General features: G+C 41.7%; 1 protein-coding gene across 1 annotated transcript in view; it reads right to left on the bottom strand.

Annotated features, from left to right (window-relative positions):
• lamc3 (laminin, gamma 3) overlaps positions 1 to 21111 on the bottom strand; it is a 66751-nt gene extending 45640 nt beyond the window's left edge. The window contains exons 1-4 of the mRNA XM_030774870.1: positions 20733 to 21111; positions 11934 to 12238; positions 1340 to 1470; positions 695 to 861 (exon numbers count right to left, since the gene is read on the bottom strand). Of these exons, the coding sequence (XP_030630730.1) occupies positions 695 to 861; positions 1340 to 1470; positions 11934 to 12238; positions 20733 to 21111 (982 nt within the window). The remainder of the gene's footprint in view (positions 1 to 694; positions 862 to 1339; positions 1471 to 11933; positions 12239 to 20732) is intronic.
• Between the last annotated feature and the right edge of the window lie 6389 nt (positions 21112 to 27500).

Raw genomic sequence — 27500 nt, 5'->3', positions numbered from 1 at the left:
GTTTGGCACTGTTCTCAGAACAGCTTCCCTCTGTGACTATGCATGGATTACACCAACAGTTTATCCAGTGCCAGCAGACGTTTGAAAACATTTAAGTCTTTTTCTTATCTAAAAACATATTTATTTATTAAATTCTCCCTTTTCTCCCCTCCTTTCAGCAGGCTGAAAAAAGCCATCTGCTGGGGACAGAGAAGGAGTAGGAGAGAGAGAGAGAGAGAGAGAGAGAGAGAGAGTGGGGGAAGAGAAAGAGAGAGAGTTAATTAAAGGAAGTAGTAGTTTAATAGAAGTGAGAATTAAAATAATTAACATCTTTTTTTTTTTCAACTCCACGACTTTGTGGTGTAGCTAATTACAGCTCTCAGCCTAAATCATTCACAAAAGTCCAGCCTCCCAAACCAGTGCCGCAGGAGATAAGACGCAAATATAGAAACACACACACACACACACACACACACACACACACACACACTCACACACTCAAGCACAAGTCATTTAACTATGAACTACTATGATATTGAAAAACAGACTTAATAACACAGTTTATGAGCTAAAACTCCATAAGTGGAACACCATCAGTCTCAAACTCTTACTCTTAATGCACTAGTTCAGAGGCATTTTCACACATACAGACACACACCCACACACACACACACACACACACACACAGATGCTGTTTTTGGGGGACAGTACTCACTCACACACTGGTTGGCAGCATCCGCGGTTGCTCGTGCCCAGGGTCTGTCCTGGTAGAAGGGGGCACAGCGCTGGCAGTCCTGCCCAGCTGTGTGGTGCTGACACACACACACCAGACGCCCACCTTCATCCGACACACACTCGCTGGCGTGGCCGTTACATTTACACCTGTGAGAAAGGCAAACACGGAGACTACTTGTTCAGGTTCTGATTTATATTCTACTCATTACTCCCTTACTAACGATCTCTGGCAAATGGTTTAGCATGCAGAAGCTGCTTCGTTCTAGTTAATGCGACACATATGGTGACCCTGTCCACACACACACACACACACACACACACACACACACACACATCCTCTCTACTCTTCCATATCCTGTTTGCATTGTAAACAGTCTAACTCAAACAAGCTTTATTCTAACTGCAGTCTAGCTCAGCACCAGAGCGTAACATTACAAAACAACCGCCAAATGCTTGGGTGTAGACTAACCACAGCCCAGAGTTTAGAAAACCACGGGTAAATTGTATACATGTGAATGTTGTGTATGCGTTAATGTGTACATGAGAGCATATGTGTACGTGTGTTTGTGTGTGTGTGTGTGTGTGTGTGTGTGCGCGCGTGTGTGCGCATGTGCGTGTGTTTTACCTGCCACCGACTGAAAAGTCAGAGATAGCGTAGAAATATGAACGTAGCACTTTGGAATCCTTAAAAAACTCATCCCCAAATGTGTTTAATCTGTCCAGAGAAATCAACAGATCTGTGGCTGTCACCCAATCCTAGAGAAAGAGAGAGAGAGAGAGAGAGAGAGAGAGAGAGAGAGAGAGAGAGAGAGAGAGAGAGATAGGGAGAGAGAGAGAGAGAGAGAGAGAGAGATTAGAGTCTGTAGTTCTGTGAGGGTTCGAGGTGGACCAGAGATGGCTTTTGTAATGAAAAGAACAGAGAAAAAAGGTCACAGAAATACTTAACGGCATAATTATTTACCTTCAGAAGAATTTATAATTTTAGGTTACGAATGAAGTGAAATGTTTGAGTGAAAATGTATTGTTGTATGAGCACTGAATCAGGACAGATAATGAGGGAAAGAATCAGCAGAAAATGAGGGGAAAGAAAAGAGAAAAGGTAAAGTGTAGAAGCAGTAGAAGAGAGAGTTTGGGCGAATAAAAAACCTCTGCATCTTCACAGAGAATTTTGTGGTACGTTTATGAACGCACACAAACACACGCAATATTCCATGGTCAATGAGTCAATGCTAGATGCTGTTTTTTTTAGGGGGGCGGGAGGACAGAGCACACGAGGAATAAATTAGGAAGAAAAACACAGTCCAAAGTGACCTTTTCAACTCAGAACAAGTCAAAAATGTTTCGTATGTGACCCCTCCGACCTCCGTGTCAAAGGTCAGAGATCAGATATTAGGTAATCCTGGTTACCTCTGAAACAGAAGTCAATCTGGAGAGCTGAGATACTTACTGAGTTTATATGACACTGTGCTTATAACTGTTCAGCTGAGGAAAGCGTTGTAAAAAACTGATCCCAGATCTATTGTTATTTGTGACAAAAGGTTAAAACGAGGAGTTGCTGGTGAGACAGTAAGTAAGGTGGTAATTGTGTTGTGCTGCTGTGGCCTGTGTGCGTGTGCGTGTGTGTGCATGTGGCCATGCGTGTGAGTGAGTGAGTGTGTGTGTGTGTGTGTGTGTGTGAACCTACTTCACTGACTCTACTCTACAATCCCCATTAATGGGCTTTAAACTCTTTTTGAAGATACAGACAACCAGGAGCACACAGGTGAACACGAACTCATTGCTCACTCCAAAGCAGTAGTGAAAGGGTGAGAGAGAGAAAGAGGGACATAGAGAGAAAGGTAGAGAGAGAGAGAGAAAGAGAGAGAGGGAGATAAAGAGAGAGGGAGAGAGAAAGAGCAAGAGAGAGAGAGAGTGAGAGAAAGGTTGGCAATACAGCCTCTGAAAGGAGTCCAGGCTCTGTGGCTGAAGGATGAGCGCTGATACCCTTTCAGGACATAGAACAAATGAGGAGGAATAAAACAGATAGCCTCTCTACACATCCTGCTCTCTCTCTCTCTCTCTCTCTCCCTCTCTCGCGCCTTCTCGCTCTCTCCCTCACTCTTACTCGCTCTCTGTCTCTGTCTTGCTCTGCCCCCCACTTTCTCTCTCTCTCTCGCTCTCTATCAAAAGAGAGAGTGTAGGGGCAGTTTAGGTGAAGCGTCAGGTTGTTGAACTTTTATGAAAACTTTTTATTCCTTGCTCATTATGGCCAAGAGAAACTCTTTTTTTTTGGGGGGCGGGGGGGGGGGGGGGGCATCGTGTCATGAATCACAAGGACAAACTGCTGCTGCTCAGGCAGGGCGAGAGAAGCTGATTGGACCATTTGGTCAGATATGGCGCTGGATTGGACAATTAGTGTCTGCTCTACACCTTGGCTGCTGAGATTTCTGTGTCTGTTTGAGGAGTGTACACGGTGACAGATGATCAAAAACAATCCAAGACCGCACATAAGGCCTTGTCCTTGATCTGCCCTTCATGAAAATATAGAATAAATTATTCATAATTATTAAGAGATTTCGAATATTTTGGCTTTTTATTTCCATGGCTGTATTTATCTTTTGACTGTTTTCTATTTAATTGTCACTTACCATCATTCATTTGCTAAAAAAATACAGACTAAAAACAGGACTTAAAAGTCAGACTCTAATGAAATGATTTAAAAATTCTAACTGACTATAATACTAACTAATACTAATTGACTTAATACTACTTGAATTTCCCTCGGGATAAACAAAGCATTTCGTATTCGTAACAAATGTATTGTAGAAAAATATGTAGACAAATTGTTAGCATGTTCTACACATAGCAGACCACAAGCCATAGAAACAAAGAGTTCTCCTCAATTCTCTTTCTATCTCTCTCCCCCTCTCTCTTTCTCTCTCCCCTGTTCTGAATGCAGCTGCCTTGGTTCCTGACAGGAACCAGCTCTTGGTGAATGAAGCGTAGTAACCCTGGGATGTTTCATTCCTTAGTTAGCAGTTAGTTAGCACCTCAACAACCCTAGGGAACTTATTGGAAAGACAGAACACATGTTCAGAGAAACGAGTATCATTGTTAAAGAACCCCCCCCCCCCCCCCCCGCATCAGTTGTAGCTGCCAATTTTTAAATGTATTTCTTATGAATGTTTTTAATATTGATAAAAAAAAAATCATTGCACTTATGCTGCTCCTGATCTTTTAGTGTTAAATCTTAGACGCAAACAGTTTTGTCCAAATATAGACCTCCCCAGAACTCACTGTTCACAACCCCCCCCCGCCATCTCTCATTCTGTGTTATAAACCCTCAGCAACAGCTGGCAGCCAACAAAACCCAAATGACAAACAACCCAGGGGGGGAAAAAAAAGAAAAAAGCAAAAAAACCCATGCATCATTTAAGTAAATTAAGAGTTCCGTTTCCATCTGTTACAAACACAAATAACAAAACTGCTATATGAGGGACGCAGAGCTGCTGTAATATCGGATGGGAACTGTGACCCATACTTAGATTCCATCCATATAAGGCATAAGCTCGCACTTACATTTCTGAAATAATAACTTTAATTTGTCATCCGGTGTTACTACATTTGTCATCAGGTGTGACTATCTGTCATAACAGCTTATGTCACAGAATGACATACCACATTCAGTACAAACCAAATGACAACACACCGAATGACATCACGTAGCATAAAATCAGTTATACACATTGACATAAGGTGCAACAACTGCTCTATGACACCTGTAATGAGTCTTTTGCCGGCTGCACTGCGGTTATTGACAAATCCGTTGCTCTGAAAGCGGTGAAAGCTACCATCCAGGAGATGAAAATCCATTTCTGTTGATGGTAGGACATAACGACGTTAATACGAAATGGCATTTTAATTCTGTTGGCCATATTATAACGATTCATGCTATGTGAACTATGGCTAATTGTCTGAACCAAATTGCTCTTTGAAATATTATTTACACTGCGGAAAGGAAGTAATCTTTGAAAGGTTAATTATGAGCGAGCTTATTGGATGCTGTTTATGCAGACGGCAGCGAAAAATGTAATTACAGCTCCGCTTTTTTGTTTTTTGTCTGTTGCGTTTTTGACCAATGAGATTTCAACAATTTTACAGAGCTCATTTGGCAGTTATTTTGCAAGTGTTTCACACATGTCTAAAAAAATAAACACAACACACACACACACACGCACGCACGCACACACACACGCACGCATGCACAGTGAGTCACATCCTCAGTGAGATTTGGAACAGCTCAGCATTGGTCTTATATAGCCTGAGGCTACAGCAAAAAAAAAAACCCCAAAAAAACCCGCACACACAAAGGCAAAAAGAACATCTCTCCCTCTCTCTCAACCCCCATTGTCCTGGAATACCTTTCCACACTTTTTTCATAGTCATTTCATTGTCATAATCATGTTTCTCACTAGTCCTTATTCCACCTTCATCACTCCATCCCTTTAGCTTTCTCTTTGTTTCTTTCACTCCTCTCTCTTTCTCTCCTTCTGTCTTTCCCACCATTCTAAACCCCACCTACCCTATCAGCTTCATGACAGACTTACAGGTATCTTTTAATATGACAATCTGTCCATCAATTTGTTCATTCACAGCCTCTCTCTCTCTCAAACACACACACGCACACACACACACACTGCTGTTGTTGCTCCATGTTAGCCTAGTCTTGGGTGTTGGCTTAGCCAGGCCTCAGCACTAGCCTGTGTGTGTGTGTGTGTGTGTGTGTGAGAGCGAGAGAGAGAGAGTTTTGTCCCTCAAAAACCAAGTTTAATAACTTTTTTAATTTGATTGCTTAAGTTCAGCATGTCCTCTGCTCTCTTACTTTTTCATTCTCACTTGAAGCTGGCATTCCAATTTAGCTCAAGGAGGAAAAAGAAAGACAGAGGGAGAGAGAGAGGGGGGGGGGGGAGGGAGGGAGAGGGAGAGAGAGGGGGGGGGAGGGAGGGCTTGAGAAAGAGAGAGAGAGGATGGAAGTAACATGGGTGACTGAACAAATTAAATTTGAATTCATAGAGCAGCTTTCATCTCCTGTGTGGATTTAGTAAAAAAAAAAAAAAAAAAAGAGGGAAAAAAAGAGGAAAGAAAAAACGATGCACAAACTCAAAAACAGGACTCCTTTTGAAGTAATCCATTACTTTGCAGGAAACATCTAAGCAGCCTGTTACAAGGTGAGTGTTTGTTATTCCAGCCTATTTGTTTGGTAATGATGAGTGCGGGAAAAACAAGCATGCATTAATGAACCCATACCAGGCACCTTTGCCATCAAGCTAAATAACATCAGTCGAGTGGAGATTGCAATGCATAGCCATAATACACGGCAATAATGTTAGCAACAAAAACAGAAAGGCCCGGAACAAAACAAACAAAACAGGGGCAGTATAGGTGAGAGAGCTTTAAAAAAAAAAAAATACAGAACAGTCCAGAATAGAGTATTCTGGAACAAAGACAAAAACAAATTAATAACAACACAGCAAACTTACAAAGTATAATAGACTAGAATAGAATAGAAATAGAATAGAATAGAATAGAATAGAATAGAATAGAATAGAAATAGAATAGAATAGAATAGAATAGAATAGGCAATTTAAACAGGAAAGGGTAGAGAACACAGTAGAAGGGAACAAAATAACCATTATTAAAATATAGCAGATTCAACATCACATAGTACTTATATTACTTATCTTGTCTCCCAGAGGTTTTTTTTTTTTTTTTTTTTTTTTTTTCCACTTGAATGCTTGTTGGAGCCGTAACGTGCAGACTGGTGATTTAAATGTATGGTGTGGTTTATATACACTCCCTTAGACAAGTTTACAGGATTAGTTTGAATTGCTTTATGTTAGAACAGAGGATTACAGTTTGCACGGTGTCTTTCCGGACACCGTTTCTCTTCTTTTCCCCTCCAATATTCTTTGAGGTGATCTTTTCTTTTTAGCTGAACTGCAACCTCTTCCCTACCTGGGCTGATTTTTCTTCTGGGGTTAATACACGAGGCAGAATTTCTCAGTCAGAGAAATGATTTGAGCCAAGACTCAAGACTTCCAATGGGAGAAGAGTCAAGGAACTGTTCTAATGGCTCCCACTGCCAGTCTCAGGATAGCTCTAGACAGATAGCTAGATCTCTAGGTAGATCTGGACAACTTAGAAACTCACCTCCTGGAACACTCCACGGGTTTTAAAAATTTTAGGAAGACCACAGTTAACTTGGACAAGAATTGCGTGCTACGCGGACAGTCGTGGTAAACCTGGAGATTGTGTGATCTGACAGTCAGATATTTGAATTCTTTTGTTCAGTCATACAGGCACTATCATGTCATATGCCAAAGCTGCTGCATTAGAATACTGTAAAATATCTCTTCTACATTTTCATTTATCTGCAAAAAAAAAAAAAAAAAACAGGAACCGCGCGACAGGAGCAGGCTGTAAAAGCAGTACTATAGTAGTCATCTTTGCCCTTGAAGTCATTTTTAAGGATTACTCCCTGTAAAAAAAAAAAAAAAAAAAAAAAGCCAACCATGGGGCCTTCTCATCTGTCATTCAAAGCAGATCAAACATTCATTTCTCTCTCTCTCTCTCTCTCTCTCTCTCTCTCTCTCTCTCTCTCTATTTCTCACAACCGCTGTAAACTTAGCCTTGCTCATCTCAATTCTTCCACGAGTTCTTGGAGACGCTTTTGATGGTGAAAAGAAGAGCTTAAATAGAAGGGAGAGGATAGAGAGAGAGAGAGAGAGAGAGCGCGAACGGTAGCTGTGTAAGTCTCAAAGCAGAACTCGCAGTGGGAGCAACACTTTACTTGACATCGCGCGACAGGATTAAAACGGTAATAGAAGTGCGAGGATGCACATCCTGTTTTTAAAGCTGATGAAATATGCATGCCTCTATTAGACTTACTGAGCAGACAGCCAGATGAGCACAAGTCATTTTTCTCTCTCAGTAATATCCTCTAGAAAAGAAAAGGAAAAAAAAAAGAAAAAGGAAAAGAAAGACGTCGCAATCAAGCGGAGAGGTGGTTTAGAACTTATTCAGGGAGTCGACAACTTAGCAAGTGATAAGAGAAGCAAAGTGTCACGTAGGGTGTCCTGGTACAATGTTATTACATAGTAATACCTCATATATAACACGTTTATATTGCTTATTGACTGTAAGATAACAGACACAAGCCTAATCACTGGTCAGCCCCTGCACTCATGCGTAGAAGCCCCTGTTCTGTGCGTTCATCTTTGGGCTGGTAGTCAAAAGCCGGTTACAGAACGCTGATTTTGATCCAAGTTCTCAGCAGGAACTGAGACAGACCTACTTGCATAGACATACTTCTTCGGTTAACTTCTTGGAGATGTTTTTATCGAGCGCAAGGAAGGACTCAGGTACTACATGTATTTTAAAATAGAAAATCTCAAGTCTTCAAAAGTTTGAAAACTTCAAAGGAAATGATCTTCAAACTTTTCTTTTTTTTTTTTTTTTTTGGTTGTTCAGGACAGAAGGAGAGCGTAGCTATTCAGTCTGTGATTCATTTGACAAGTGGAAAATTGTCATGCATCATAAAAAAAAAAAAAAAAAAAAGAAGAAAAAGGGACATCCTTAAAAGGAGGGCTTTATTCAGGGCGCACCAATGAAAATACATCACTTCTGACAATATCATCAGAGAGAGCCCAATAACTTCCAACAATCGCAAGGTTAGGCCGAGGTCAGACCAGAGGCGCGGGTACGGCTGAAGGCCCGGTTTGAGTCACTCCTGGCTGGGTTAAAGCGGGAGTTATCCGGGGTGACAAAGAACCTGCTCCAGCTCTCGGCTCCTGAATGCCAGAAAAGGTCAAACTCATCTTTATAAGAATGTAGGCCAAGCGTGTGGTCTATGCTTCACTGCTGAAACAGAAAGACTCTATAGAGAGCCATAAGTGTACAGAGACGCAATTATCATTTTCCTCTCAAATTCATTCTACCACATACCCTTAAAAAAAAAGAGAGAGAGAGAGAGAAAGAGGGAGAGAGAGGGATGAAGATGAGGAGAAGGACTTTTCTGAATGCAAAGGGGTGACGGTATTGATCTTTTTCTTTTTTTTTTTTCTCCATTCAGATCAGTTGGTCATTTGCCCCGCTCGGCTCTCTTTTTCTCATTAAAGTGGGAGGCCGGAGGAAAAAGGAATAAAAAGCAGAAAAAGTGAGAATGTGAGAGAGGGAGAGAGAGAGAGAGAGAGAGAGAGAGAGCAGGGAGTATATCTCGGATATACGATATAGGAAGAGATTTGTCACCTTGGCTGTGTATTTCGTTCCAGCGTTTATTGATCATGCGTCTCTTTATAACTAGGGCGTCGATGACATTCTAACCAGAGCGTAATCTACAGCCACTGAGGCCATTAGGGAGACTTCACCCAGGATTCAAGGGGACATTTGGGCACTCAAGGCTGCAGAGTGACAATCAAAAGCCATTTATAAGAATGCAAAGAACAGAAAAAAAAGTCAGACGATCCCATGCCGCTCCTGTTAAACAGCTACAGCGAGATGATATCAGAGCTGTTCAGTTACTCACAACGATGACAGACAAACCATTCTTTTAATTAATATGAGAGCTTGACAGAACCAGGGACATCTCCTTCAACCCTACTCTGTAAAGTGAGAATCAGGGTTGCTGCTAATGAAGACAATATGCAAACTATTTTATACAGTCATCGGAATGATGAAGGATCTCATGAAAATCAACAACAAAACAAAAGCTCTTTTTGTCATAGCGACTGGCGTCCGCGATATATCTGATGCATAAGAGCTTAGCGACGGTATGTGGAAGACTGGAAGCATTAATGCTCCGGTTAAGGGAACACACACACACACACACACAGCTGTTTATTATGAGGGCGAGAGACGGGCGAACGAGCATAAATAAACAGCGGGGGGGGGGGGGGGGGGGCGAGAGACAACTCAAATTCCGTCTCTTTATACCCTGGCTTAATTAAGACCTCCGCGTGAGTAATTACAGCCAAACGGGGAATGAATTGATTATGGCTAACAGTGGAGAACTTTACACCTGAGGAGTAAAAAAAAACACACACACACTAACACTCGAACACCTCACTTCAAGATGTTTTTTTTTTTTTTTTCTCCTAAGAGTTACTTGAATGCATTAGTGTTGCATGGCATTTCGGGTCTCTTTCTGGTCTTATGAAAGACACACTGCTAAATGGTCAGATATTTCACAGAATGACCAGACTGAAAGTAAGACTGAACCAGTCTGCCATATGTTACATTCTCCTTCCATTTCCTTAGTAGAGGCCACATCCACCTCATGAGTGTGTATGACTTGGGGAGAGAGGGGAGGAGAGAGAGAGAGAGAGAGAAGGCAAGAGGAGTAAGGAGAGGAGAAAGGAAAGAAAGATCATTAAACAGAAAGTCTGTGTGAGAAAGTGTAACTGCTGTTGGCTTAAATTTTTACGACTAAAATGCAAGAATTCCATCCCCTTTAAAGCAAGATTCTTCTCTGTCCAGTGCTCCTGTCATGTTAAATCCTGTGTGTATGTGTGTGTGTGTGTGTGGTGTGTGTGTGTGTGCGCGTTGTGTATGTGTGTGTGTGTATGTGTGTTTTTTTCCACTCTGCCAGTGTTACTGTGAAGTACTCAGGCTACGTCTCTATCCATTTCTACTTGACAGCCCAAATGCAAATGAGATTTCTTCTTCTGTTTTCCCTTTTTTTTCTTTTTTTCACAACACCGGGGCTGAAAAAACAATACCTCTCATTTTCTCTCACTCACTAAGCTTTTGGTACATCACAGGAGGTTTGTCGGCATACTTAAAGAAATGCATTCTTAAGTCGCTCGCGTAACCCTCCCTGCTTTACGGCAAACACAGACACCTTTGTCTTGAACTGCGGCAGACTGGACACCAGGTGTGCAATTTCCCTGATTTCAAAGGCGTCTCCCAGTTTTCTCTCTCTCTGCATTCACTTATCTGATACAACCCCAGACAAGTCTTTAATGTTGGTTTTTTTTCCTGAAAAATACAAGTCAGGCATGTATATATATGTGTGTGTGTGTGTGTGTGTGTGTGTGTGTGTGTGTGCGCGTGCGCGCGTGTGCAGGTGTGTGTGTGTGTGTGTGTGTGTGCAGTGTGTGTGTGTGTGTGTTGTGTGTCTGTGTACACGTTGCATGCGTATTTACGTGCACATGTTTTTGTGAGCGATTGACTTTGTCACTTTGCTCTTGGCGATGTGTGTCAACTTTAATTTTGGTTATAGTCATGCTGATGGCGTCCGTGTGCTCTTGTCTTAGAGCCCCTGTTCCACTTCTCCCTAAGAAGGTTGTCAGACGCCTGAAGAGAACCATATTTAGAGTCTGCATGCGCTTGAAATAACGACATCAACCGAAGGAAAACTGCTGTGAACTTCACAAAGGTCATTATATAGAGGACTACTGAACAAAGTTAAATTATAACTATTGAGCTAGTCACTATAGCCTGGAGTTACACAACAAAGAATTCTAGGAGTCTGGTCCAGTCTTGTAGTTAGAGAACGAAAGAATGAGAGAGAGAGAGAGAGAGAGAGAGAGAGAGAATGAGTCTGTGTGTGTGTGTGAGAGAGAGAGTCTGTGTGAGTGTGTGTGTGTGTGTGTGTGTATGTGAGAGAGAAAGTCTGTGTGCGTGTATGTGAGAGAGAGAGAGAGAGAGAGAGAGAGAAGAGAGAGAGAGAAAGAGAGAGAGAGAGAGTCTGTTTGTGTATGTGAGTAAGTGAGAGAGAGAGAGAGATTCTGCGTGTGCATGTGCGTGCGTGCGTGGGTGGGTGTGTATGTGTGAGTGTATGTGTGTGCGTGTGTGTACATATGTGCGTGTGCGTGTGCAGGTGCTACCCATGATGCCATGTGTAGGTGCCGCCTGCTATGCTGTCAGTCTTCTGCCGTCAGTTTCTGTGCTGTGTGGTGTTCACACAGAGAGAGCTGGAGAAAACCATGCCCACCTGACAGTGAACTGCATGTTCTCCACGTCACTGCATAGCTCACAGTGTTAATGGACAGAGACAACGTGACAGCGGTAAAGTCAGTCGCTGTATGATTTATGACTCCGTGGTATGGATTAGCTTTTCTCAGGCACATGTTTTAGCGTACACGCGCACCGACAACACAATTAATGGTTTATCACTGGTTCACACGCACACACATATACACACACAAACACACACGTACAAAACAAACACATAAGTTCACCTGCAGCACGGGGCTCTGGTCGAAGTTGTAGGCGCTTGGTCGTCCCTCGAGCGTGGAGAAGGCCACGTTTCCACCAGTCAGAGGAGAGATGTCACTGAACTCGTCTGTACACAGCGCCGCCCTCTCTTCCTGCCCGGGACGGATGAAACCCTTCGGGTCCTTCCCGTAGGTCTTCCGACAGGAGGCGCTGTAGAACTGGTACGGTTGCCATGGCGCCGTCTCCGACGTCCGCTTGTATATGGCAAAGCTCTCGGGTCGACTGGTGTAGAACTTCAGTCGGACGTAGGTGATTTCAAAGGCCTTCCCTAAAGGCGAGGAAACACAAAGCGGATGAAACACGGATCTATACATCCAAAACCCACTGAACCTTTCAGTTAGTTCATCTGTGAGGGGACTCTGAGCACTCAGTGTGGGCAACTGAATCTGTTGTTTTTATTCAATAACTTGACAGAAAAACAGAAAGAAGCCCTTCTCATGACGTCATTGTGTCCATCATTAACCAAATCAATGATTTTAATTTCCAGTTTTCCAGTTTTTCAGTTTTTTAGTTTACAGTTTTCACAAGGCTCTAACGTTTATGTCTTTGTTTTGGCGTTTCGGTGCGGATGTTCATGTCTTTCAACACAGCGAATATTTGTGCTTTTTTTTTTTTTGTATTATGGGAGAAAGCCCAATTATTTAGTCTCATTATGGACCTTGGCTGTTAAGGTCTTATGGTTCTGATGTACCCACAGCTGATTCAGTGAACATGATAAATAGCTAAGCCGGAAAACTCTAAGTACGCCTGCCGGCTTTGGACCGATGTTACAAATGAAAGGACGTGCATGATTCATTAATGATCTCAGGAACAATTTGAATCAAATTTGGGTGTATAACATTTACCAACCCAGTTCATAAATCTAAGAATCATCACAGCACAACAATTATGCCTGAAATATGAAGAGGTTTTTACGTCAGTACCAAAACACACACACACACACACACACACACAATCTATGAGTGAGGTATATAAAAGTTTGGAGACCACTCAGAAAATGTAATCTCCAAAAAAAAAAAAAAAAAAAAAAAAAGAAAAGAAAAAAGAAAAAAAAATTGCTGTCTTCGCTTGTGTCTGTGAGGCCCTTAAAACATAATCTTAACAATATGACCCCTGATGTTTCAGAAATAGACATGCTTTCCACTCCAATCTGTTCGACTGAAAAACAACAAATCTCACAGACAGACTTCATTTCCCCCTCATCCTGTCTTTGCCTCAGGAAAAAAAAAAAAGATCCTCCAGTGTCCAGAGAATGAACACATGTATTGGTATCTCAGAGGAAAAACAAAGTGTAATGAGGAATTCTAGTGAAGCAGCGATTAGTTTATTACAAGTTCCTACCATATTAAAGACTAAGATGTCTTGCAGCTATATAAAGTTCACTGGGGACGATGGCCTTATGCCAGACATGCTGGTGACAGCATTGACGAATAAACCCTCTCAGAGTGCTTTACCATCAGGACAAGGAGATGCCAAGTGCTCAAGAGAAAGAATAGATTAGGGCCATTGATCATTGTGTTGGAACTTTCTAGAAAAGTCAAAGGGTAGAAGAGTCAGTGAGAGGGGGAGAGAGAGAGAGAGAGCTTTGCATGCCATGAAAAAAGAAAAAAAAATTGATAAGAACTGAATTACCAATTAGGACGCGGCTCGAAACATTCAAATCAATAATTGAACCAATTGTCCTTCACGCCAGTGAGCCGTGATGTCGGATGAAAGAACGTGATTGGACAAAAATGGGCCACGGATCCAACTGACAGAGCAAGACGGGAAAAGCTTTGCTCTATCAATTCTACGCTGGCCCACGAATATCCGAAAAAACTCCCCCCCCAAAAAACTACTGGCTAGCGTGGAGGATGTTGAGCAAAAGTTTGGAATGCTCTATTACTACTGCAGGATTCTAATCCAAACATTTTCACCCAGCTGCTGTGTAAAGGGGCACAAGTACAAGATTTTTTTTTTTTTTTGAATAAGGCAGATGTCAAGACAACTTAAACTCGTTTTGCTTCTCCCAGTTGGTTCCGCGAGGACCTCCTTTGTTCACTCAGACTGGTTGGGCTAAACCGTCTTTGACTCAGCCTTGTTCGTCTGGTAGAGCCTGCCAAATACATTTCCTTTTTTGTCTGGGATGGATATCTTGGCTTTATTAAATTTCTGGCAAGGAGACGTTGCTATTATAGGCCCAGCTGATAAAAAGAGGACGTGTAAGTAGCAGAAAAGGGAAAATAAAACCCCAAAAAACGGTACACATTATATATATATATATATATAATACACAAACCTGTTAGAGGGTGAAGACAGTAGATGCGTAAAAGACAAAATGAAGCAATGCCATTATTACACCAAGAATGATCTCATATTCTTTTATATATATTTACAGACACACACACACACACACACGTATAATATAAAGGGTATGAAGACAAATCTAAGCTAAAAAAGTTCTGCGTTTGGTTGTCCGTTGATTTATCCCTAAGTGACTCTGTGCAAGGTGTTAGGGAAAAGATTGATTTCCCTGTAATGTAAAACACACCAAACACGGAGCGAGACAGACCCGGGGAAATTCTCATTAAATGTCAAAATCTCACCCCATGTACGCAGGCTGCTCTGCGGCTCTTACGTGGGATTTGAGTTTTTTGGATTGCTCACTAAAACTACACCTCTCTCCCATTACCTCAGTCTACACCTCCCGCTCTCTCTCTCTCTCGCTCTCCCTGCTCTACCGATTTTAATGACCGACTTCTTGAGGCAACAAGCCCAGTGTGCTGTGTAGTCCCACGGTACTCGACTCAAACCCTCGAATCTGGAACTCAGGGTTGTTTTGTCTCTAATCACCGATAGTTGATCGAACAGTTAACGCAGCTGATTGGATAAAGTGTCATCGTAAAGTGTCTCCGAGAGAAAAGGGAGTGGACAATCAGTGTTACCCTGCCCTAAACGACGGAGAGATGATAAACCCTGCTACAGACTGCTGTTCTCACATAAAATAAGTTTCTCTTACTCGCGTGACAGTTTTTGTAGAGGCACAGGCAAGGGTTTAAAGGGTATCGAGAAAAGTCAACGGTACAGACGTGTGTCCTGTGTAGAGCTAAATGCTAGTTATGCTATTCCGCACAGTCACTGGTCTTTCAGTTCGGTGTGTACTTGACTTCTTGAGAAGGTAATACTAAACCATGCAATGCTAAAATCCCTCCCCACCTCGCACGCAAGCACATGCATTATACACGCACATGAGCACACAGACACTCAATGTCTGCCATGCTGAGAAATCCTAATAGCTTTTCTGAACTCTATCACACAGGCAATAGTTTATCGCAGCGCAAACCTCTCTCACTGTGACACACACACACACACACACACTTGCACGCACACACACACACACAGTCACACGGCAGCACACTGAAATCATTTAGGTAGCATTTAAAGTCAGCGTGAGAGAGGTTTACCCCTGAAAGAGAAAGAGGGAAAAAAAGGGAAAGAGAGAGCAAACAACAACGGGAGCGAGGGAAAAAAAAAACCATATTAAAATTAAGGAGAGAGTGACGTTTCTCAGCTGGGTTGATAGTGATAGTGGTTTTGACTATCTGTGGTGAATTTCAACTCTGGGTTATGGTTGTCTGCTTTCAACACCACTCACTGTACAATGCACACTTGGTATAATCCCATTTTTATTCAAATTGTGTGTATATGTATTTGGAGTGTGTATTTACATAGGGGCAGAGTGTATGAGAGAGATTTATACCCTGCTAAGACACCATAATAAGAACCAGAACTGATTTTTTTTTTTTTGTAATACCAGTTTAGAGCCATTTGTCATGAAAGAGGCCAACAAAGTTGACTGTGTGATTGTGGTTGTGTCTGTGTGTGTGCGTGTGTGTGAATGTTAGTGTATCAGCATGTGTGCATGTGTTTGTGCTTGCGTGCATGTGTGCATATGTTTGTGCTTGCGTGCATGTGTGTGTGTGTGTGTGTGCATGTGACTGTGTATGTTAGTGCATCTGCATGTGTGAATGTGTTTGTGCATGTGTGTGTGTGTGCATGTGACTGTGTATGTTAGTGCATCTGTATGTGTGCATGTGTTTGTGCATGTGTGTGTGTGTGTGTGTGTGAGACTGTGTATGTTAGTGCATCTGCATGTGTGCATGTGTTTGTGTGTGTGTGTGTGTGTGTGAGTGCATGTGTGTGCTGCATGTACTGTGTATGTTAGTGCATCTGCATGTGTGTGTGTGTGTGTGTGTGTGTGTGTGTGTGTGTGTGTGTGTGAATATCTGCAGTGTGTGTAGTTCAGACAGTGTAAACTCAGAACAACCTGATCAGTCTCAATGTTTATGACTGTGTCCACAGGAAGCCTTTGTTTATCTGCTCCCTGTTGCAGACCTGCGTACTATGAGTGTTTGTTTGTTTTAAGCTTTAAGTATAAAGTCCTAATTGGCAAATGTCTCATGTTAGCAGAAGTCCTTTTTCAAGTGCATTTTAAGCTTTATAACATCAAAAAAACCAAATCAAAACAAAAAAAACAGCACTGATTATTTCAGCTCTTCCTGTTTAAACACCTCAAAGAGCCAATCAAACAGATGTGCGATAGTGGGCTGATTCTGTGGATCAGGCGTGTCCGAAAAAAAGAGAAACCTAAGATACACAGAGCCAAGGGTGTCCAGAGAGGAAGACTGGGGAAAGTGTTCATAGTTCTGATAGTGTTTCAATATTTTTTTTTCTTCTAATCAGCATTCAATGTGTTTTTTCTTGTTTTCAGTAACATCATTTAGAAGTCTTTTGTTTCCATGTAAAAATCTCTGAGATCCTGTACAGGACTGAAAAAAATAATGGAAGTACTTATAAAGGTTTTTGTGAAAGTTATGAAGGATGACCCTATTGGGAAGGCAATGAACCAGGGTGGCGAGACAGTATCTTAATGGTGTGTGAAACGTGGAATTTTGAGTGAGACAATTTTTGAGTTTTGTTTTGTTTATTTCAATGCAATACAGGCTTAGGACTAAGAATGCTGGATGGGTGGGTCTACTCGTTGAACAAATATGTCAAAAAGTAGGGACAGAAAGCCTATATTGTAAATGGCACTATTTAAAAGCAATGTCAATCTACATGACAATTAAACCAGATGGACACAACCTATCTTCTCTTTTCTGCGTGTGTGTGTATGTGTGTGTGTGTGTGAGAAGAAGATGAGTGGGAGTAAACAAAACACAATAAAGACAAACAGACAAAGCAGCAGAGGTCTGATGGTACAGAATTCAGGTCAAGTCTTTCCCACACACGCACACACAGACACACAAAGGGAACTGCTGGTCTAAATTATGTGTGTGTATGTCTAGGCCTCCCTGTGATGAGGTTTGTTTGGCTTGGAAACGGGAGAGCACAGAATCTAGACCCCCCAACAGCAACACATCTGGCATCAGACTGAACGAATGAGGAAGAGAAAGGGAAGGGTAGAGAGAGAGAGAGAGAGGGGGGGGGGGATAAAATGCTAGAGAAGGAAAAATGAGGAAACTTCAGAGACTACAGGAATAGAAAGAGAAAAAAAACAGAGAAAGAGAGAGAGATAGAGAGAGAGAGAGAGAGAGAGAAGAGAGAGAGAGAGAGTATGGAAATATGGCACATCCCCAGAGTTTTGTTCCTCTGCTAGTGAAAATCAATAGCATTGCTCAGCCAGTTGATACAGCACCTCCTAAAGCCAATATTATGTTATTCTAGTCCACTTCCTCTTCTGTCCCAGACATGACATTCAACGCTCTGTCATCCTGCTCACTTCCTCTCTCTCTCTCTCTCTCTCTCTCTCTACTCTTTCATTCTTTCTCCATCTCCGCCCGGTATTTAATCACACCTCTGTTTCAGCTGGAGAACATTTCTGAGATTTGGCTCTGTCAAAGGAAATCCCCGTGCACCATACAGACAGCTTTGGCTTTGATGGATGCGAAAAGCGCTAGCCCCAAACCCAGGCCGTTAGCTAGCGATGATCGATGAAGAGGAGGCAGCGCGCTTTTGTGTGTCGGTGTGTGTGTGTGTGTGTCTACAAGTAGAGAGTCAAATTTATAACACATTTCATATCCAGATAACGATCGGCGTTTTGCCCTTTTACGTTAAGGGTTTAGGTTGCGCGTTCGCTTACGTTTGCTACGTAAATGTATGGCTAGTGCTACAGGCGGGTCTTCTCTTAGGCTGATACCCAGACTGATCCATCTCTCAGAGAGAGAGAGAAAGAGAGAGAGAGAGAGAGGAGGAGAGGGAGAGAGAGAGAGAGAGAGAGAGAGAGAGAGAGCGAGGAGTGAGAGAGAGATGTGTACACAGTGAGTACTGCTGACAGGGATCATAAATGAACCAATAGGACTGAGTGAAATCTTTAAGGGAAATGTCAATGGGGGCTGACGTGAGGCTGCTCTCATCTCTATGAACTCTGACTTGGTCAGGAATCGTTGTAACACTGAGCCACCAATGCCACAGCTAGAATTCACTGGAAGACCTCATATGTTCTCTCCTTTCTAAAAAAAAAAATAAAATAAAATAAAAATCTAGGAACATCAACTGAGAATGGGGATAATCTTTCATAACCTGTAATCTTTTGTAACCTTCTGTGTGTGTGTGTGTGTGTGTGTGTGTTCTCTCACCTACTCAACAGATGCATCCTCAGTTGTCCTGTACATCTTTATCTGAATTTAAAATAAAAGCACCATTGCTATTGTGAAGTAGTAACGATTATCTGAGCAGTTTAAGAGTGTGCGCCCTTTTTTTTCTTCTCAAGGTGGTTTGAAGAAGAAGGCAGAAGAACAGGCTAGGCCTGACTTTAATAGGCTGCTGCTTTATATTGAAAACTCACAACGAGACGTGGAGAAGCATTTTTAAGGATTCTCATCTCTACAACAAAAGCTTCTCTAACCCTCTCTCACCTCTCAAACAATGCCCCCCCCCTTTTTTTTATGATTCAAAAGAAAAAAAAGAAAGAGAGAAAAAAAAAGGCAGAGGTAGTCATTTGGAATGGAAAGCATGTCCCCAGAAGCTGAGGCAATTCTACACACAATGGTTTTCTTCAACTGGGATCTTATGAGGGGGATTTTAGAAAGCTGTCAAAAGTGAAGTGACAACAATATTATGAAAGCTTGCCGGGATTAAACTGCTTTTGTCACAGGAGAACATTCAGACCAACCCCTGTCAATGACCGAAAACACGACCTTCATTTTGTCTTATTCTCACAGAGGTCGGGGTTTTGGCAAAACGTTGCCAAACGATTGTCGTGACTGTTGCTTTTCAGACAGTGGGGAAACTGAACTTAAAACAAGTTTTGGAATGAAAACGGATTGAAACTGGTTTCTTGAACTTTTTTTTTTTTTTTTTGGAAGGCAGAAGTCATGAATTCCAGTTCAGAAAACTCTCTTGAACAAGTAAATAAAACATTAACTTGGCATGAACTCTTTCTCAGGCAAAAAAAAAAAATCCCCAAAAACATCAGGACGGTATGGCATCTGAACGAGTCTAACTTTATCTAGCTTTATTTTATGTCTCGTTTTTGGACAGGGTGGACAGAAGGCGAAGGGAAAGAAAGAAAGAAAAAAGAAAATGTTGTGAAACAGTGGCTACAACAGCCCACTAGCTGTCTGGATTGTTCAGTTCTCTGGAGAGTCCAAGTGGTCATGACATTCTTCAGTATCTGTTTAGATTTGACTCCCGGGTTATCATGTTAATAACACTTTAAGCAGTAAAAACAATGAGATCACGATTAGTTTACAACAGTTGACAGTGATTATAAGAATAAAGTTCCGAAAATGAACGTGTTACTTGGAATCACCAGCCTGAACAACACTTGAATGAAACCACATGGTTTCAGGAACTTTAAAGATTATCACCATAGAAAACATACCAGCTACATAATATTTGACACTTTTCTGCAGACTTGCAGAAAACTGCACCTAGTTAAAATTTTCACTCCTTTGACCAGTAGGATATGCCTATATCCTAACTTCCCTGTGCTCATTTGAGGAGACCTTGCACTGGGAAAACCTTTTCTGGGAAGGTTTTTTTCAGTAAGTGATGCCAGTGCATGTTAACACAGCTAATTCAGTTTTTTTTTTTCATGCATTTGAATTTGATTGGAAAGTAAAATCTTTCATTATGAACATTTCTGAGGAAGGGAAGGTTGCTCTCTGGATTCGTTTCTAAATTGTTCTGCATAGTGTTTCATTAAAAGTGATATTTAAGGACAACGAATAAGTCTGTCACTATGGAAAAAGTGTTGAATAAGGAAGTCTCATGCTACTAAGGTAGGCAGAGGTAAAAGACAGAGAGATGGTACCAAAAGATGGTAAACCAAGATCTTTCATCTGATTAGCAAGCACATTCATGATTCACTGGAGTGGTGTTTAACTCAAGGTCAGTTTTTTTCACTCTGTGGTATTATGGTCAATTACCAGGTAAATTAGTCAATTAATGTCTACTTAAAAGGTCATTTCTTTGTCTGGTGTTCTGTCTGGCCTACAGTAATGTGTAGTTTTTAGGTAACGCAAAATTCAAAACACACTCAATTTTGCAATGTCAGGCAGACTTGGCTAGCTGGTGAGAAAATAGACTGGAAGAAATCAACAGAAAAAGGTCAGAATGAGCCCCTAAATATAATAGGAGGGAAATGATTTCAGCTTTATGTTTTCACAGTGACCAAGTAAACGAAATAATAAATACATTTAAAAAAAAGTGAGAGTGTAAAGGTGCTAAAAAGAAGATGAAGAGTTAGTGTGAGGTTTAGCATTAGGTGAAGGTCTTACCCAGATGCAGGGTGAGATTAACAGAGTTTGGATACTGGACTCCGAAGTACATCGACTGACTCTGCCACCAGGTGGGTTCCTCGTCGTTGTGGAAATCGGTGAGATAGGTGGCGTTGCGGTTTTTTTGGGGGTCAGCGCTGTCGCAGTGGTGGCAGGAGCGCGTGGAACCCGTCTGCATGCAGTAATCCTCGGGCGGAGAACCGCAGACGTTCGAAACGATCACGGAACGGTTAAACGCCGCGTTCTCGAACTTGGGCATGCAGCGGCTGGGGATGCCCTCGTCATCGTAGCAAGAGTCCATCCCGGTGAGCACGAGGGAGCAGGAAAGGAGGAGAAGGAGAAGATGGGAGAGAATGGAAGACAGCGGAGAGGTATCCATTCTTCAGAAGCAAGGCGCTGTTTCAGCAACTAATTAAGAACCACACACGCACACCCCACACACACACATGCACACATGCACAGCAGTCAAAGCAAGCTGTCTAGTGGTCTAGTAAGTTTGAAACCTAAAACAGATTTTCTTTCCCAAAAGTACAAAAAGAAAAAAAAAAACAGCCATTCACTGACAACTTCAAACAGTTGCGCTGCACAATAAAGACCTATATTGGAAAACTCAGTCAGTTGCATAAATTTAAGGAAGGACATACACAAATGAAACAATTAATAAGAGGACTGGATGAAGCTATGGAGAGAAACCAACAACCTCACCAACTAGATCACACACATTCACACAAACTGAACCAAAGGAGGTAACAAAGAATGGACTAACAAACAACAGCTGCATATCAGAGAAGCAAAGGCAAACAGACAAAGCACATTTGCACACACGCACATAGACACAAGTTCATAAACACAAACACGTACAAAGCTGCATAAGAACAACAAAAGGTAATCCAGAGCTTCACAATACTCCTTTGTGAGTTCGGTCCACCGTTTCTTTCCTTTCCTTCTCGCTCTCTCTCTCTCCCTCTCTCTTCTTCTCTGAACTCCTCAAACATGTGTTTCCCCTCTGTGAGTAAAGTTTTTGGGACGGACACACACGCACACGCGCATGCACGCACACACACACACACACACACACACACGCACACACACACACACAGGGGAGGGGTACAAAGGGACAGGCAGACTGGGGAGGAAATAAAGGAAGAGGGCTATGCAGTGATAAATGGAACGAAAGAAGGAGGCATTAGAGAAGGGAGCATCAGCATTAGAGGAGAATTGAAAGTGTGGAAGTAGAGAAAACCCGAGAGAGTACTGGAACACATCCTCTGCAGCTCTGAACTGGACCCACGCATGATTTCATTCCTGCACAAAAACAATGCAATAAATTTACACTTTCTAACCTAGCCCCAGTTTGTAATACGTGTGTGTGTGTATATATATATATATATATATATGTATATATATATATATATAAATTAATAGAACGTAACCACAGCTGGTGTTCTCCAAATGGACTCTTTCCTCGGAAAACAGTTTGGCTGGGGTGGTTTTGGAGGGGTGTCAAAAGCAGTAAAGTAGAGCAGTAGTGTGTGTTAAATGCTGTGAGTGTATATTGCCCTAGGAGGACTGGAGGTCAGACTCAGCATTACTGCAGCGACGGTTAACTCCTCGACGGCGCAGCGCCCACGAAAACGCCTCATCATCATTATAATGATGAATGAAGCCTCCTATGGCACAGGAGAGAGAGAGAGAGAGAGAGAGAGAGAGAGAGAGAGAGAATTCACGTTTATTGAAATATTCGACAAACACACACACACACACACAAAAAAAAACCTCACAAACGCACCACAAATACGTTTGTGTGTGGGGGCGTATTTAGTCTACGTCTCATTCACTGCGAGCAGTGTGATAATGATCTTGCTGTCTACTCTTGTTTGCATGTGGCAAACACACACACACACACACACACTGTCTGTCTCTCATTCTCTCTCTCTACCTCTTTTACTCTCGGCATATGCCACCATAACTCTGGTGTTCTCCAACAGTTTTCCAATACCATATGGCTAAAAAGAGTAAAATTAACAAGTTCTGGGAAACATTTTGTCATTACATAACCTTGTGTGTATCAAAGCTACGTGAACACATTCTGTTCTGCTTCACCCTCTGTACTCATGGCTGCTAATGATGTCATGCTGAAGAGACAGCTGAAACTGGGGAACATGGATGAAATGACAAAGCGTAGGGCGACTACACATGGTCCCACAGAGATGTGCTAATGTGCTTTGTGACATTCGTGTCTTTGAGACATTTTGATTGGAGTTCCTTTGTGGGGAGGGGTTATGCTCGAACCATGATCTCTGGGATCTTAGACCCCCCCCCAAAAAAAACCCATGTCAAATGAAACTTAAATGTGTCTACTGCCAGTCAGTATAGTGCAGATATAGGTAGTACAAATAATTTGCTTTGTTATGATAATGCAAATTACACAAATACCTACGTTACTGGCATTCATACACTTAGAACACACACACACAAACACACATATTTGGAAAAGTAGCAGACAGTCTACGTCATATAAGTCTTTCACACTTGGTGATTCTGTTTTACAGGTACATGCTCAAGCAGTTGTTACCTTACGGCGGAATAACACACACACAAACACACACGCATCCATTCTCCTGCTATTCTTTGCATTAAACCACAAGTGTTCAATTATAGGTGTGGTAAATTAAAAATGTGCCAATTGCAGTGTAAAACTCAGAGCAAGGGATGAAAGTGAAAGTTAAAGGAAAGAGAGCAGTGAATGCTAATGAAGGCATTTGCACCGAGTAATTACTGTCCCCCTTCCTCTGTCTTCATTGCCCTCACTTAATCAACCGCTCTATAATTACTAAGACCAGAGCGAGTGAGAAGCCATTAACGTTACTGCTGTTGTGTGTCACGGCGTTCGTCTTACAAAGAGAATTTCAGCTCCTAAAGTTTTCAGGGTTTTTTTTTTTTTTGGCTCACTGTTTTGAATTTTAATGAAAACGTGTGTTGTTTCATAAGCATAGCATTACACGCTGGCAACAATATCTCAAGACATCGTTGCAGATGTTCTCTCTTAAGCTAATTTACATAACGGTACGCACGCCGCGTTACAAAACGCGTCAAACAAACTAATGCAGGTGTAAGGCTACAACACCTGATGTAATATTTTGGAAGACGCCACAGGAAACCGGTAGACCTAAACGTCTACCGAAGATCTCAATTTAACACAAATCAGCATTGTTTAACTAGCACGCAGAACTATTGAAAAAGATCTGCAACTTAGCTGCGTAGTTAGTTACTCTGAACAGTTTAGCCAACTAAACCTAGTAAAGTTATGCAATCTAAAAACTAAACATTTGATACCGAGGAAAAGGTAGCAGATATGTTAAACACAATTTACTTTTACCATAACTGGTTGGTTAAATTTCAAACTTCCTTATCGATTGACGTTTTAACACTAGCCGAGCGCGAAAAGATGAGTTGATAGGGAGAGGGAAATTCGTTTTCATCTCATACATGATAGGATTCACTTTCCCTGAATGAAATGGATGAAAAGGGGGAGATAAGAGACGATTTCAACTTCTGTTGACTATAATGGGCGCATTGGAATGTAGATGGCACTTTTTGAAATGAACGTGTTTTATTCTTTTAAATGAACCGTCTGTTCCGTGTCGATTGCGTGCCTGCAGTAGCGTTCCAACTGTTATTTTATTAGACATGGCTGTACTTTTTCTCTAGAGTCAATGTGTTAAAGCAAATAAAATGCTTCAAATAAAGGACATGAAGCATATTTTAATGGTTGTCAAACAGCGCTGAACGAGGCAAGTTCAATATAAATTGTTCGTCACGTATATATATATATATAATATATATAGTATATATAAGTATGTGTGTGTGTGTGTGTATGTATGTATACACAAACGCGCGCGCGCACACACACACACACACACATATATGGTTGGGGAATGGTCAGTATAATTTTGTCCCCTGTGCAACATCACGTGATGAAAGTTTTGGTTAGAGCAAAGACAGGTACAATTTGTTAAACAACAGAGAAATTGGACCTGGGCAAAACTTCGTGAAGGAATTGTGGATGTCATTTTGATAAGTGTGTGTGTGTGTGAGAGAGAGAGAAATTGAACACATTCCCGTGTAAGTCCAAAGCTATGACATGTCCACAGATTCTCAGATGATTGTACAGTAAAGTCCAGGAAAACAGTGTGAGGTACACACGTCTGAATGACTCAAGACAGACAGAACACATTACCATTTCTGTCACTAAAAAACAGCATCAAATGGCCAGGTTATGACATCTGTGACTGTTCACAATTCTGGCATGAATGAAAACATCCAAAGTTTGGATTTTAAAATGTCTGAAGATGCGTCAAAACGTCTGGAGTATGGTAGATGATGCAGGGGTTGTGTGAGAGTGTACGCATGCACTATTCATTTTAGCAGAGGGACAATCGCTACCTGGGCCAAATTTCACAAGGGAAATGTTAATATGACTTTGATGGTGTGTGTGTGTGTGTGTGTGTGTGTGCGCGCGCATGACTGTTCTGTCATTGAATGTCTCTTCCTTAGGCGTTTTAAGACCATGAAAAAGTTTATATTAGAAAATGTCTTAAAATGGCTCTCCACATGGCTGATGATGCCTGGGTATATGAAAGGAGTATGCAAGCATAACTCATTTGATAGTCATCATTTCTTTCATGAAGAATAGCAGAAGGGTGTGTGTGTGTGTGTTTGTACACGTTTGCATGCAGACACACCTGCGAGCAATGTGTGTTTTAAAAAATTTAATCATCATCATATTTTGCGGGAAATGAGCCATGTTTCCATTGACCTTGCGCTGCCCCTTACAATGATGCATTGTGGGTAATGAAGTATGTGATATATTGGATGAGAATTTTTTTTGTTCTGTTTAAAAGTCAGTGAAGGCGGAGGACTGATAAAAGCTGTGATGGCCATTGTGCGCGTGTGTGTGTGTGTGTGTGTGTGTGTGCACAGGCAGGGACAGCGGAGATTTGTGTCTTGCGGTTGTCTTTAAGTATTGATATTGCAAAATGTTAGCTTTCTGAACAAGACACAACTTCTAAAACACAATTCAATCAAAGTCGGATGAAGTAAACATTTGTATAACCATGTCGTTTATTTAATTAGTTTGGATAGTTCAGCCTTGACCAGCAGACTCATACTAACATCAGTTCAACTTAAAGGGAAAGACTAATATTAACATTAATAATAACAACCATAATCATAATAATCATAATAATTCTCGTTGAAGGTGGTCATGAAAAATATTCTAAAATTACAGACATATTCCTGTCTGGAGTATTAGGGATTAGGGTCTCTGAGGCTGGATTAGGATAGCCTGTTCCAGTGGAGAGACCAACAGCTGGCAGAGTCTGGTGGAGCACGGAGGTCATAACTGGCACAGGCCACGAAAGCGCACATTAGATTACACCCACGGCCGAGACAACACAGTTCTCAACGCCGAGGGGAAACTGTGCACAAACAAGACATGTAGGAGCAGATCTAATATCCCAGTCATTAATAAAATAAAATAAAATAATCGAGGTTTTGTTCGTGTTCTTTTAATTCCTAATTGCCGCCAAATTTGCCAAAGATGGGTAACGTGGTTTCAGTAATAACGTAATTAACCGCTGTAACAGAGAGATCTGATCCGGACCAAAGTACAAGAGAAGGAAGGTCGAGGCACACGGCCTAACACAGGCCTGTCTGTCCAATCAGTGCAAGGCTGTCAGTGGTCACGGAGCCGAACGCTCAGTCTTGACTAACTGATTTGGCTGGAGTGAGTAGTCGTGACTAACAGAGATAAGGTGTCATATGAATATGAAAGGATGTAATCGACCGTCACATGAAATTTTGTTTGTTTGTTTGTTGGTCGGTTGGTTTTGGGCAGCTAAGTATAGTAAATATCAGTTTGAGTGATTTGGATGTATTGATCATGATTCTCGTGTGTGGTTTGCAAACAAAAAAAACAAATGCAGAGGTGGGTGTGGATTTATGTGGTTTTCCTCAGAGGAAACAGCACAAACGTCAATAGGCTCTATGCCCCTCTAGGGGAGAATCCGGCTTACCGACATGAGCCCATTTACATAACGTACAAGTTGCATTTCCAAAGCTGTTATTTTCTTTGTCTCAGCCTGTCCCTGAGTGCACACTTGTATGAAAGAGTGCTGAAAGACTGAACGACAGAGAATAAAAAAAAAAGAGAGGACCAGAGAATAATGAAATGCAAGGATATGAAATGGTATGTATCTGTGCGTGCGTGTGTGTGTGCGTAAGAATGTGCGAGCATGTCTGGGAGAAAGTGTGTATACACGTGTGTGTGTGTGGGTGTGTGTGTGTGTTTGTCAGTGTGTGTGTATAGCCTAGTCTCTTTTGGGCTAAAGATTGAGAATAAGATAGCGTTTACAGCACATTCATTCAAAATGGACAGAGAAGGGGTGGTTTTTGAACAGTGTGAGTGTGGAGAAATGTGCTGTCTTTTATGCACTAACAGTCCATACAACACCCCCCCCCCCCATTTCATATGACCCACTGGGAAACAACATGAGACCTCTGCCCCGTGGCTAAAAAAACACAGGTCATCACTACAAGGTACATTAAACATAGACTACATAACAAAAACCACTCAAAGTTAATGACTCCTTCAGTAACTGACCTGCATCATCAAATTCTACAAGTCTTTAGCCACACCCTAGCTGTACACACTACTGTAATCTGAACACCATTTGAACACATTTGAGATGTTGAACGAACCATAGG

This window comes from Chanos chanos, chromosome 1, assembly GCF_902362185.1.
Source record: "Chanos chanos chromosome 1, fChaCha1.1, whole genome shotgun sequence".
Taxonomy (NCBI): domain Eukaryota; kingdom Metazoa; phylum Chordata; class Actinopteri; order Gonorynchiformes; family Chanidae; genus Chanos; species Chanos chanos.
This window is presented reverse-complemented; position numbering and strand designations above follow the sequence as displayed.